Source organism: Anomaloglossus baeobatrachus (assembly GCF_048569485.1).
Source record: "Anomaloglossus baeobatrachus isolate aAnoBae1 chromosome 5 unlocalized genomic scaffold, aAnoBae1.hap1 SUPER_5_unloc_10, whole genome shotgun sequence".
In the NCBI taxonomy this organism is placed as follows: domain Eukaryota; kingdom Metazoa; phylum Chordata; class Amphibia; order Anura; family Aromobatidae; genus Anomaloglossus; species Anomaloglossus baeobatrachus.
The window spans coordinates 197,697-212,783 of record NW_027441785.1 but is presented as its reverse complement, the minus strand read 5'-3'; the positions used below and the strand labels follow the sequence as shown (position 1 = coordinate 212,783).

Below are 15,087 nucleotides of genomic sequence, written 5' to 3'. Positions count from 1 at the left end.
GTTAGCATAGTGTCTCGGAATAAGATTGAGTTCCTTATATGCCCATCCGCCCTGGACAATGGGGAGTGTAAAATGGACGCCAAATCCCACGGTGATGCATACTTGGCTTCCATGCCATAGTCTGAGTGCCTGCTCGTTCCTCTCAATCAATCAAACACATGTCTCATTATACACACCAGGTTATAACCCCGAACATCCGGGAAACTAAGACCTCCTTCCTCCGTTGACTTCTTCAATGTTCGTAACTTTATTCTAGGTTTCCTTCCCCGCCATATAAAATCTGCATACGCTGAGTTGAGCCTATTTACATCCCTCAGTTTTAGCAATATCGGGATCGTCTGGAATGGGTACAACAGTCTAGGAAAGCTCATCATTTTTATCAGGTGGCACCTTGCCAGTAGTGGTAGAGGCAGACCCTTCCAACCCTTTAGTTGTGCTATAATTTTCCTAATTAGTGGGCCATAATTCATCTCGTAAATTGATTCCACCGTTCTTCCTATATGAATTCCCAGATATTTAAGTGATGTCTGTGCTATAGGAATGCCACATATACAACCATCCCTTACATTCCCCCCTTTTAGGAACAGGATCTCACACTTTTTTTTATTCAATTTGAATCCTGAGACTAATCCAAATTTTTCAATTAGGGCTAGAGTCTGTGGCAAATCCACGTTAGGGTCCCCCATATATAGTATGACATCATCGGCAAAAAGTGCTATCTTTATTTCAGTTCCCCTTACCTTAATCCCTTTAAAACTATTCGGGCCCTGCAGTATTCTTGACAATGGTTCAATGGCCAAGTCGAATAAAAGGGGAGATAGCGGGCAGCCTTGTCTTGTTCCCTTCATCAAAGGGAACACGTCTGATAAAAAACCTGGAGTGTGTACCCTAGCTCCCGAGTTAGCGTAAAGATTCCTAATGTAAAGCCTCATTTTGCCTACAATCCCTGTGGCCTCTAGTACTTTGTCCAGCCAGCTCCAATTTACATTGTCAAACGCTTTTTCTGCGTCGAGTGTAACTAGAGCGGGTCTTGCCCCCCTCTCTATCTGTTCCAATCTCACCGCATCCACCACTAGTATTGTCTTCCGGATATTAGTGACAGCATTTCTCCCTTTAATAAACCCTACCTGATGCTCTGTAATGATCCTTGGAAGAATCATGGCCAATCTATTAGCCATAATCTTAGATATTATTTTTAAATCCTGGTTTATAAGTGATATGGGTCTATAACTAGAGGGATCATCCAGGTCTTTATTTCCCTTAGGGAGTAATTTGATATATGCTACGTTTGAATTTTTAGGAATTTCCTCTCCTTCCAAAAATGCATTAAATACCGCAGTTAAATCTGGCGAGATCAGATCCCTCATAACCTTATAAAACTCGCTGTTAAAACCGTCGGGGCCTGGTGCCTTGTTGGTGTTAAGCTCCCCGATTGTTCTAGTCACCTCCTCAACTGTGATATCTGCATTTAGGTCACTCAGATCTTCCTCTGTTACGCTAGGCAAGTGCGCTTGTCTTAACCACTCTGCCTCGTCAGTCATGTCGTTGTTTCCTGACCCATATAGTTTTCTATAAAAATGTCCCAGCAATTTATTAATTTCCTTAGGATCTGTGGTCACCTCCCCCCCCTTTCTTTTTAGTTTGGAAATCACTGTCATTTTCCTGCTACTCCTTGCCAAATTTGCCAGCATCCTCCCCGCCTTGTTGCCAAATCTATGTAACTCTGCTTCCCTGTGCGACCAAAATAATTGTTCCTTTTTTTTGGCCCATTCATCGAACCCCCTTTTCGCCTCCAACCATCTGTCTTTCGTCGTGGGAGATCTATTAGCCAAATACTTTGTGTATGCTACCCGCACTGCTTCACTCTGGGCATTATAATTCTCATTGGTTTTCCTTTTGATCATGGCCGCATATCCAATCAGGCGACCCCTCAAGACCGCTTTTGCCGTTTCCCAGTACAGCACTGGGTTCCCTTTGTGTTCCTTGTTTTCCTCTGTGAATTCTCCCCACCACTCTCGTAATACCCTGTGGAAATTATCTTGTCTGAGAAGAAACGATGGAAATCTCCATATGATATCTGTACCTCTCTTGAACTTCTCTCTGATACCCAATCTCACCGGACTATGATCAGATATCACCATGTTTTCTATCACACATTCTTGTGCCCCATAAACTAGGCCTTGAGAAATCCAAAATTGATCAATACGCGACCAGCTATCATGAGGATGCGAGAAGTGTGTATATTCTCTATCATGCGGGTGAGCTAATCTCCAGATGTCCTTCAAACCCACGTCTTCTAATGTCACATCCCTATGGTCCGGCCTTCTGTCCAAATCCTCTGTCCTCTCCTTCCCCCTCCTCCTGTCTTCAGCTGAATCTGGAACTGTGTTAAAATCACCTCCCACTATGATGTTGGTCTCCCCATCTGCTAGTATGTTGGCCTTTATGCCATCATGAAATATGCTCTGTTGGGAGTTTGGACCGTAAACATTGTAGATACTTAATTTACCCGCTGGACTAATGATTGTTAAATGTTGCCACCGTCCCTGGTCGTCTGCCTCGTGTGTCACTACTTCATGGCTGAGCTGTTTATGTATTAGAATCATTGTCCCCGCTTTCCTACCTTGTGCCTCTGCCCCATATACAGTACCCACCCAGTATTTCTTCATGCGGAAAAAGTCCTCCTTCCTCAAATGTGTTTCCTGTAATAATGCAATATCTGTTTTTAGTCTTTTCAGATGTCTTAGTATCATTGCTCGTTTGTTAGGAGATCTCAAGCCTTTAACATTCCATGTAGTTATTTGTGCCATATTTGCCTTTGTAATTTGCTCTTACTACTTCCTCCCCTGTGGGCCCTGAACTCACAAGAGACGAGACAATTATTACCAGATATAGAATTTGCCCCCCAGGCTTGACATATCTTTTCCCCACCTTGTAGGTATAACAAATATAACAATAAACAATTAACTGTAGAACAAGTTGTCCCTTCTGGGAAATTTTTGGCTCTTTTCGCCATGCTGATGACTTCCCCTTTTCCTAGCCAAACTGTTGAGCTCCCTAGTCACCCCCCTTAGAGTATACGTTCTAGCCCCGGATTCACATGAGTCATATGAACGAGCCTTAAATAATATGTCGAAAATAGTACAGTATGACAAAACCTCTATAAGAACTTCAAGTCCAACTTAGCTCTACTTTCTGGTGGCCGTCCCAGCACTCAGAGCAGACAGATCCACTTCATTTACGCCTGGAAGTCGTTCCTGGACAAAGGCGAGTGAAAGTGAGAGTGAAAGTGAATCTGGAAGTGAAACTGAAAGTAAGCGTGAGACTGAATATGCGAGAGAAAAAGAGTGAGACAGAGCGCGTGTGGGACTGAAAGTGAGCGTGAGACTGAAAATGAAACTGAGTATGGGAGTGAGTGTGAAACTGAAAGTAAGCGTGAAACTGAAAATGAGACTGAATATGTGAGGGGGGGAAGAAAAGAAAAAGGTGTGGGACTGAGAGTGAGTGTGTGACTGAACATGAGTGTGAGGATGAAAGTGAAACTGAATATGGGCGTAAGACTGAAAGTGAAACTGAATATGGAAGGGAGTGTGAAACTGAAAGTAAGTGGGAAACGGAAAATGAGACTGAATATGTGTGAGACAAAGTGGGTGTGGGACTGAAAGTAAGTGTGGGACTGAAAATGAAACTGAATATGGGAGTGAATGTGAAACTGAAAGTAAGCGTGAAACTGAAAATGAGACTGAATATGTGAGGGGGAAAAATGTGGGACTGAAAATGAGTGTGGGACTGAACGTGAGTGTGAGGATGAAAGTGAAACTGAATATAGGCGTAAGACTGAAAGTGAAACTGAAAGTAAGCGTGAAAGCAAAACTGAACATGAGAGAGTGAAATCAAAAGAGCGAGAGAGTGCGAGAACAGGACCAGCAATATCTAGTTCAGTTCAGTTATCATGAACCATTCCCAACAGTTAGTCTCTGTGTTCCGAGCGAGGATTATTTTGTTGTATTGGGCTCAATCTCCTTTCCTCTCTACTCTCCACCCGCGATTGCTCCTCAAAGCTTCTCGGGTCTTTCCCTGGGCCTCTTGGAGATCCTCCTCTGCTGGTCCCTTCTCCATTATTTCCTCTTTTTTGTCCGTCAGCCCGATTCTTATCCTGTTCTGCCATGAGAGTACGCTCTGCTTCTTTAAAGTCTTTGTAATATGCAAACGAGCCATTAAGATTTCTGACTTTCAGTGTGGCAGGGTATAGCAGTTGGCACTTAACTTTTTTGTTATACAGGAATGAACATACTTTGCTGAATTATTTTCTCTTTCTGGAGACTTCTGCTGAATAATCGCCGAAAATTAGCAGTCTGTTGCGTGGGTAATGCAATGGTCGCTGTCTGTCTCTAAAGGCCCTCAGTATTTCCTCTTTATGTTTATAATCAAGATATTTGACTATCACTTGTCTAGCTCTCAGCGGGGCTTTCTTGTTTGGGTTTGGATCCTCTCCCCTATTCGCTTCTTGTTGTCTCAGTGGTCCCACTCTATGCGCTCTTTCCACTCTGAATTTAGCCTTAATGCCCAGGGCCTGAGGTAACTCGTGTTCACATATGTTATCCAGCTGTCCCAAAGATACCGATTCTGGCAGCCCCACAATGCGCAAATTATTTCGCCTTGATCGGTTCTCCAAATCTTCCGCTTTATCTCTCAAATAATCGTTAGATTTCACTAGAGCTGCTATTTGCTCTTGCATAGCCATTATTTTCTCCTCTGAGTCAGATATTCTCTGCTCTGTTTCTGCCAGTCTAGATGCGTGTCCACTAATCTGCTTTTGCATAGCTGCTAGGGATGTTTGTATGGCTGTTTCAATGGCCACTTTAATCTCTTTTGATAGATGTGATGTCACTTCGGCAGCCAATTTTTTATAATCAACATTGAGCTCTTGTGCATGCTTGTCTTGGCCTGCAGGTGGTGCTGGTTTCTTAGTTCTCTTATTCTGTGCTGGGGATTTTCCACCCTCCCCCATTTGTTTACAGGACTTAGATAATGGTGTGGCCGGCTGTTTCCTGTTTACTTTAGAAGGAGTGTTACTGCTTCTGACATGCAGCTTCTGCTGGCGTTGATCATGATTAGACACCTTATACTGCGTGTCTGAGTGATCAATCCGGTCTCCTGCGTCTCTGTGCACTCTTTGCTTGCTGCACTCCTCCTCCTCTCTCAATTGTTCCTCCATGTCCCCTTCCTCTATCCATTGTGTTTCTCCCTCTTCAATCCCCTGCAGCGATTTCTCTCCTGCTCCATCCTCCCCCGACCCCCCGCTCTCATCTCCTTCACTTCTCCCTCTCCTGCCTTCCATTACCACATCTTGCACTGGGGACTCTGGCTCCTCCTCCATCAGGCTCGTCGGTGCCATGACAGTCTCCTCTTCTCCACGCCAGCAGTCAGGATCTCCACTCCTCCAGGGCCCCTCACCACCACCAGCACTCCTCAGTGAGTACCGCTCCATAGCTGCTTGCTTCCTGCTACCAGACGTGCTGCTCTCTGCTTGCTCACTTGCCCTGGTATGCTGTTTATCGTCGGTTTCTCAGAGGGGTGTCGGGAGCTTCCCCTCTATGCTGCCTCCTCAGCGAGGACCGGATCCGGAAGTCTATATTGATCTTTTTACAAAACGCCCTCCAGAATTTCGAGACGAACTGTGTTCCTCGGTCAGAAACAATATTTTCCGTAACCCCGTGTAACCGCACAATATGCCTAATAAACAACTTGCTAAGAGTTTCAGAATTGGGTAATTCGGACAGAGGAACAAAATGACATTGTTTGCTGAATCTATCCACTACTACCCAGATACAAGTCTTCCCTTCTGAGGGTGGAAGGTCAGTGATGAAGTCCATGGAGAGATGTGTCCAAGGGCTTACTGGAGTAGGTAGGGACTGGAGAAATCCGGCAGGGTGGGTACGGGGTGTCTTGGCTCGAGCACAAGTTTCACAAGCCAGTACATATTCCTTACAATCTTTCGTTACGGTTGGCCACCAAAAATTCCTGGTTACTAATCGGAGGGTATTGCCGATACCAGGGTGACCTGCCAGCACAGAATCGTGGGATTCCTGGAGTACCCGTAGGCGCAGTGAGGGGGCGACAAACAGTTTATGGACAGGGGTGGTTTCAGGAGCTTGGTCTTGGGCATTATGGACCTCTTCTATCAAATCTAAGGAAACCGATGACATAATAATGCCTTTAGCTAAAATATGCTCTGGTTCAGAGTTTTCAGACTGAGAGGGACAGAAGCTACGGGAAAGTGCATCATCTCTGGTGTTCTTGGTACCGGGCCGGAATGTTACCACAAAATCAAATCTGGAGAAGAACAATGCCCACCTAGCTTGCCTAGGATTGAGTCTCTTAGCAGATTCCAGATAAGTGAGGTTCTTATGGTCTGTGATTACTGTGACCTTATGTTTGGCGCCTTCGAGGAAGTTGCGCCATTCCTCGAAGGCCCATTTAATTGCCAACAGCTCACGATTACCAATATCATAATTTCTCTCTGTGGGAGAAAACTTGCGGTAAAAGAAGGCACAAGGACGAAGCTGAGTGAGAGACAGAGTACCTTGTGATAGTACCGCTCCCACTCCAACCTCGGATGCATCAACTTCCACAATAAACGGACACATAAGGTCAGGCTGAACCAGAATCGGGTCTGAGGAGAAACATTCTTTTAATTTTGAGAAGGCATGGATCGCCTCTGGCTTCCAATTAACCACATCAGTCCCCTTTTTAGTCAAATCAGTGAGGGGTTTGGCAATTTTGGAAAAAGCTCTAATGAATTTGCGATAATAATTAGCGAATCCAAGGAAACGCTGCAAGGCTTTCAGAGACTTGGGTTGCACCCACTCCTTAATCGATTGAAGCTTAGAGGGATCCATGCGGAAGCCTTCTGCAGACAATATATAACCCAGGAAATTAACCTCTGCCAAAAAAAAAGAAAAAACACATTTCTCATATTTAGCAAATAGGGAATTCTCCCTGAGTCTCTGGAGTACAGTGCATACATGTTGGACATGTGACGTAGCATCAGGAGAATAAATCAGGATATCATCCAGATAGACCACCACATATTGACCTAAAATATCTCTGAAAATGTCATTTACAATGTTCTGGAACACAGCCGGCACATTACTCAATCCAAAAGGCATTACCAGATACTCATAGTGTCCCTCTGGAGTATTAAATGCAGTTTTCCACTCATCACCTTCTCTGATACGGATGAGGTTATATGCACCCCTGAGATCTAGCTTGGTGAACCACCGGGCTCCTATGAGCTGGTTAAACAGATCGGGGATGAGTGGCAGAGGGTACTGATTCTTTACAGTAATGGATATCAAAGTGTAGACTGGAGGAAAAACGGGTTTAAAAACCGCGCTAGGAAACCACGAGCAAGGATGTAAATGAATATTTCTCTTTTATTTAGATAATTCCAACGCGTTTCGGAGACCCATCTGTCGCCTTCCTCAGGGAAAAAGAATCTTACAGTCAATGAGGAGTTGTCCTTATAAAACAACATACAGACAAAAGGAAAAAAAAAAAAAAAAAAAAAAGGGAGGGGGGTGTAACCAATCTTGACGTCATCACTCCATGTGCTGCAGAGTGATGACTCATTTCCACGTGGAGAAAAGCTGCATCATGATGTAAACTTCACATATTAAAACAAGTATTTAAAGTGCTCTAAATGTGAAAAGATAAATAAATGAGTATCTTATTTACCCAATAATTTGTCTGTGTCCTTCTCTCTTTTTTTTTTTTTTCTTTTATTTCTCTTTTTCTTGGAAAATGAGAAAACTAAAGATGTGCATGTATGTATATATAAATTATGTGCAAAAATATCATTTTACTACTGTCCCCCATCTGGAACGTATGCAAGTAAATGAGTCTGTGTGTGGGCACTTGTGTGATGTTGCTCTGTCATTGCTACATTTAGGCTGCTAGATGTGTGAGTGAAAGCTCAAAAAAAAAAAAAAAAAAAAAGAAAAAGGGAAAAAGCAACTAAAAAATGTGTGTATGTGTCCATGAATAAATCTATATGATGTGAACATATAAAAATGTGTGATGCGATCTGAAAATAGCAGCATGTAATATATATAAGAAGAGAGAAAAGTATGTAAATATGTGTGATACGATTGAAAATAGCGGTGTGTGATTTAAAACTATAGAGAGAAGAAAAAAAAAATGAATTTCTCACTATGTCGGAGTGACTTTGTGAGAAAAGCTGGAGGGATCGTGAAAGGTGAAAAGCAGGCATCTATGTGCAAGTATTTAAAAACATAAAAACATAAAAAGAGGGGGTGGTGAAGTGAAAAAAGAAGAGCAAGTAGTGCGCATGCTTGAAGGAACGAGTACTATGTCAGGAAGAGGTGATGTGAGTTCAGACCGTGGGAAGAAATTCTACCGCGCAAGCACGCGGTACTAGTAAGAAGCAGATTCCTCTTTGCAGAGGGTGATTAGAGTTCAAAGCGTGGGAAATAGTGTAGTGCGCAAGTGCAAAGCGCAAAGAAATACAAGAACGATACAAGCGTGAATGAGAAAAATTGAAAGCTGAAAGAGAGGGGAAGGGGAATGAATAGGGGAAAGGAAAAAGGGAGTGTTCCTCTAGAGGAGTATATCGTTGACATGTGAAGGTGTGCGCGAAGTTATAAACAATTTATATGAAAAAATGCAATATGAAAATGGGAATTTTAAGGGAATGAAAATAAAAATAAATAATAAAAGGGATAATGAGATAAAATGTCCATATATAAAAAAGGAAATCCTTTTGAAAGGAAGGGTAAAACAGTTTTTAAATAAGGATATAACCACGTTGGAATATTTAAAACACATATATGAATACAAATACAGTAATTTAATACTTATAAAAAAAATGTTTTTGTAAAAACAACTAAGATGCAGGATAACCTGGGTGATGGATTAAAAAATTGCTACCTAATAAAACTCAGAGACTCATATTAAAACCCAGGGATGGGAATAAAAATATATGAAGATTAAAAACTGAGTGTAAAAATGATTCAAGAGTGCAAATGCCCTACTGTAAAATGTTTTTGAGAGATTACCAGGAGAACTTGTACCAGATGATTTAGTAGAACAAGTCAGTCACCTCATTCAGGCCAAAGGGTTTCAGGGTATTTAACCTATGTATCCAAAAGGTTTCTTTCCTGCTCAAGGCTTCTGCTCTGGCAGTTATATAAATAGGAATCTGTTCTATGGGTGTAATTTTAAAATCCAGAATTTATTATGGAAAATTGTGCAGTGTTTGGATAACCTATGTTGCAGGAAGCCTGTTTTTATGTTGTAACGATGGGAATTTAACCTGTTATGAAGTGCCTGACTTGTCCTACCCACATATTGCTTACCGCATGAACAGTCCACCAAATATATGACATGGTCGGACTGACATGTCAAGCGAGTTTTTATTTGATATGATTCAGAGTTTCCTGTAGAGCAAAAATTGATCCTTCCATGGCAGATGCTCTTACAGCAAAGGTAGTTTTTAGAGTTGCATCTATAGGATCCGCCCGAGATTATTGGTTTTGGACCCAATCCTTTGGTTCTCAGCCTGCTAGGGGCCACAATAGTCTTAATTGTGGGTGCCCGCCTGAAAGTGACTTTAGGTTTAGAGGGTAAGATGGGTTTAAGTATGGGATCATTGCACAAAATGTCCCAGTGTTTGGAGAGAACATCCTTGATGGTACCATTGTCTCCACTAAAGGTGGTGATAAAATTCAGGGCAAAATCTTGCTCATTTCTTTTTGTTATCAAGGGTTTTTCCCCACTGGGCTGGCCCAAAGTGGGGGGATCCCCAACCTTCCTGATCAAATCGGATTGTTTGAGCTTGGATGTCTCCTGGTAGGCTCTCCGAACCAAAGACTTCGGGTACCCCTTTTCTGCAAAACGTCCCCTAAGAATCTTTACTTGTTCTTTAAAATCAGTGTCTCTTGTGCAATTTCGTCTAATACGTTTGTACTGGTTTGAGGGAATATTGGACATAATGCTCACTTCCATAATGAATATATGAGTTCGCATCAACTTTTTTGAAATAATTTTTAGTGAGGATTTCACTGTTATGGTACGCTGCTGAACCACTAAAGCACTCATCCACGTTCTCTAAGGGGTTGTGACTGGCACAACCCAGCCAGGTGAGTGTGTTTTAACCCTTTTTCCTTCTGCCCTGTAAATCGGGTAAGACCCTATTGCGCCTTTTCTCTCCTACTACAGCTTCTCTTTACAGTAATAGAATTCAGTTCACGGTAGTCAATACAAGGTATGAGGCCACCATCTTTCTTATCAACAAAAAAGAATCCAGCGCCGACTGGTGACCTGGATGGTCTGATGAACCCTCTCTGCAGACTGTCTGCTATATAATCTTTCATGGCCTGACGCTCCAGACCAGAAAGATTATACATTTTACCCTTGGGGAGTCGGGAATTGGGGACCAAATCTATGGGACAGTCATAATCTCTGTTCGGAGGTAATTTTTCAGATTCAGATACAGAAAACACATCAGCAAATTCCCTGAATGCATAAGGTATGAAGATAGGTTCAGCTCTAGTCAGGTTCACAGAAAAAGACATGCACGTCTCCTGACACTCAGGGCTCCAGCGCACAATCTCACCCTGGTGCCAGTCTATGACCGGGTTATGTTTACGCAGCCAAGGCATGCCCAAAACCACCGCTGACATCAGATTCTCAAGAACAAAAAATGACACGGATTCTACATGTAACACCCCTTTAATTTGCCGCTGGGGCAGGGTGTTCGGTAGTTCTCACCTTGATATGACGCAGTGCCTCCACCCGAATCTTGCTAGGAGCTCTAGTGGAATGCAGAAGGGTCTTTGTCTTCTGCTAGGGGTCGACTCGGGAAACCCCTACCCACGCTCCGTACACACTCACAATAACGGAGGTTAGAAATCTTAACAGGTTTATTTGCAGGAGGATGACAATGGTAATTGCAGGGAACAAGCAAATAACAGTGAAACGACAGGTATTGTTATGCAGTATTCTATAAAAATGCAGGAGGGGCTCTTTGTAATAGACCTGAAGGTTAGGGGTAATGCTTCCTCTTTAACCTACACCACACACTCTGCTGACTACTTACAATCTACCAACTAACAGCTGCAGCCTCACAATTGACACAGTCCCAAATTGGGGCCCCAGTTGCCGCGGATGTCGGCGCGCTTGCAGTACGTTGGCGCGCTTGCAGTACGTTGGTGCACTTAAAGTAATGAAGGCAGTATTTCCCCAGGGCTGGTCCTATACAAACTCCCAGTTAGTGCAGTCAAAAGTCCTCTCTAGCAAGGCCTTGTAATTTGCTCCAGCACACTTCTCAAACTGTAGAACTACAAGTCACAGCAATGTCCTACTCACTACTGTCTGCAGCAGGTCTGTTCTCTCAGACTATTCCACACTGGGGCGTCTGGATTCAATGTCTGGGAGAGAGTTGGTACAGCAGGCAAAATCCTTCTTCGGTGTGGTAAACCTGGAAGGCCGCAGCTCCTACTAATGGTGCCTCCTGTCACTTTCTTAGACAGTCTCTCCTCACCCAGAGTTGCAGCTTCCCGCCTCCAAGATGACTCAGCTTCCTTCCACCCCTCCGTCCTGTTTCCTCCTCCCCCAGATTTGCAAGGCACTTTGGGAATTGTAGTATTCTCCAGTTCAACCACAGAAGCAGCATCTGTAGAGGTGAATGTGGGTGGAACACTATAGATCGCTCCCAAAGCAGGTGTCACATACATGCAGAGCACCAACAAGCATGGAGATCTCTGGAGTTACAAAAGTAACCACACCCTGCGTGAGGGGTGTACTGTCAATAGCAGAGATTCTAATAGGTGCATTTAACCTGAGCAAAGTCAAACCCAGCTCTTTTGCTACAATAGTGTCTAAAAATTAGCAGCAGAGCCACAATCAACAAAGGCCTGCAGCCGTACAGATTTTCCCTGGTGAGACAGAGACAGGTAACATTAACCTCATAGGGTCTGCAGGAAGTACCTGGGCACCTGAGCGGGTATCCTGGGGTCCGCTCAGGTGGTGCTGCTGCCTTGGAAGCGATTGCCTCTCTGATCCAGGCACTCCACCACGTGATCTGCTCCCTTGCAGTCGACGGGACTCTGGACATGCTGAGGTAGGAACTGCAGCAGGGGCTTGGACCTGAGCAGACCTGAGGTCCTGCACTTGCTGTGTCAGTCCATGTACAAGCCCAGAAAGGGTGTGCACCTGATTCAGCACAGCATGGAGAGAATCCATTTTTTTTTTTCTCTCTCCTGGTTAGAGGGCCAGATATAATGTAACGCCTGCCTGGATCCACAGACTCAGATGGGCTGTAACGGGGAGGCTAGAGGGAAGCCACTCACCAAGTAGGACCCCCAGAACCCTGAAACCCTTTAACCCCCTATACAGGGATTTGGAATTACACAGGGAACTGGAGATCACTACCTGTGGAAAGCTGCAGTCCGATGAGAGTAGTCGTCAGGCAGGGTCAAACCAGGAATAGCGGAACAGGGACAGAATCGGCAGGCAGTGACGTAGTCAGCAAACGTAGCAGAGGTCAGATCCGGGTCGGGCAGCAAGGTACAAAAACAGTAGGCAGAAGGGTAGTCAAAAACACGCAGAAGTCAACACACAGGAATCACCAACAGAATAGGACGTAACAGGAGCCAGGAAAATCAGAACTATATCTGGCAGTAATCATGTGACAGGAGGGGAAATAAGAAGGGTGTGGTGTCTTCCCATTGGCTGTAGCTGAACGCTGGCAACTTCAGCTGGAAGACACATGCCACCCACAGTCAGCCAGCGGTACTGCAGATCCCAAGCTAACCCAGCCCAGTGGATGATCGGAGCCTGCGCCCACCGGTGCTGCTGGCATCGACTTCTCTCCCATCACCAGCACCATCTACGGCAGGAACACGGCGTCGCCTGGCGATCGGAGCAGAAGTCGCTGGAGCAGACTCCGGCGGTGACGTAACACTGGGGGGAGGGAGGGTAATGGAGCAAATAAGGTGATAGAGTAGATAAAGACAGTAGGGTTTGTTAAGGTGAACTCTTAACCAGAGATCACTAGTTGCCTACTGCCTGGCCGAATTGGTATGGGCCAAGTGCATGCATAAAAGAATCCACACCAGACACAGTCGGATATGAAATCTCTTCTTGGTCATAGTAAAGATGGCACCAAAACAGACAGAGAAGGAGCATGCGTCCTCTTGATATAGGCTTGGGGCGTACACAAGTTCAGATATGCCCATTTAGTGGGACAGTTCATGGGCTAGCCAATGGGGAGATCCGTGTTGCTGTTGATGGGCAGGTCTGACTTCAGTGGATGAAACCATGACGATGGGAGGGACGTCATCTGGTGCATCCATGCTGATGGTTTGGTCTGTGATGTCTTCTAGCTTTACCAGGGGTCTTCCCTTATATGGTATCTTCTTTCATTCCCTGCATTCCAAGCAAGGTGTGGTGAACAGGAAATGGCGGCCATCTTTATATCTGTGTCATGTGTATGATCTGAGAGCTGAATTATGTAAGGCAAATCGACATATTTCCCACAATGCTCTATGTCCAGAGGTTAATTAAGTATTTCATTTTATGGCTCTCCTCAACAGGTTCAATCAAGGATTAGGGGGGGCTGGGACATGCAAGGAATGTAGGGAGGCAGAGTAAGGAGTGTGTTGTTAGTATTTAATGTCTACTGGCAAATGCAAAAGTCTTGCAAACAAAATGAATGAATTGGAGACTCTTATGTCAGCCATGGATTATGATGTGGTGGGCATTGTTAAAGAATGAATCTGGTTTACAAAATCAGATTATTATTATTATTATTATTATTATTATTATTGTTTGAATTTTCTACACCTATTATAGAATAACATCTAGACATGTGTGAAGGCCATATTCAGTGTAATGTACCTTTAAATATAAAATGATATATTAGGTACTGGCAGGGCCGGATTAAGGTTGGTGAGGGCCCCTGGGCAGAAAATCTGGTGGGGGCCCCATAAACGTTAACATTTTTAGCCATAACAGTAGAGCGCGAACTGTAGCATTTAGATATAAATTTAATGAACATTTATCTTCTCCTGTTCTGCCACATTCAGATTTACAGGACTACAATACACAGTCCAGGATAACTCACAGCCGTCACTTATACACACAGTACAATACAGATACAGTCCAGGATCACTCACAGCCGTCACTTATACACACAGTACAATACAGATACAGTCCAGGATCACTCACAGCCGTCACTTATACACACAGTACAATACAGACACAGTCCAGGATCACTCACAGCCGTCACTTATACACACAGTACAATACAGACACAGTCCAGGATCACTCACAGCCGTCACTTATACACACAGTACAATACAGACACAGTCCAGGATCACTCACAGCCGTTACTTATACACACAGTACAATACAGACACAGTCCAGGATCACTCACAGACGTCACTTATACACACAGTACAATACAGATACAGTCCAGGATCACTCACAGCAGTCACTTATACACAGAAAGTAGAGTTACTCACATATTTTTTTATTTATCCCAATGTTAAGGCAGCCAGGGCCGGCTCCAGGTTTTTGTCGTCCCCGGTTGAGTCTTAGTGGGCCCCATCCACATGCAGACACGCACATACACATACAGGCATACGTACATATACATATTTGAAGACAAATTCACAAAAATACATTTAAACAGACAAATATATGCACAGTCATATACATGCAGACACAGAAGCATTACAGGTGTTAATATGGAGAAGTCACAAGCAGCATCACTCACCTCCCCCGCCTGTTAATGTCCAGCTCCTCCAGGACATATGGCTGTGTTGCATGATGGCTATCACTAACAGACATGACTGCACACCGTGCACACTGACACAGCACTGCTGTATATACATCACAGGAGGGGCTGGGGCCTACAATATATACATTACAGGAGGGGCAGGGGGCATAGACGTTACTGGGGGGGGGGCATAGATGTTACTGGAGTGGCAAACAGCTCTGGTGGCGTACACATTACTGGGATGGGTGGCTTAGCGCTCTGGGGTGCCGCACAGACTGCTC

The 15,087-nt window shown here is 44.2% G+C and overlaps 1 protein-coding gene across 1 annotated transcript in view; it reads right to left on the bottom strand.

The window, feature by feature from the left end:
- LOC142258776 (uncharacterized) overlaps positions 1 to 15,087 on the bottom strand; it is a 296,846-nt gene that overhangs the window by 219,237 nt on the left and 62,522 nt on the right. Inside the window, 1 exon segment of the mRNA XM_075331375.1 lies at positions 12,457 to 12,466. Coding sequence (XP_075187490.1) covers positions 12,457 to 12,466 — 10 coding nt within the window.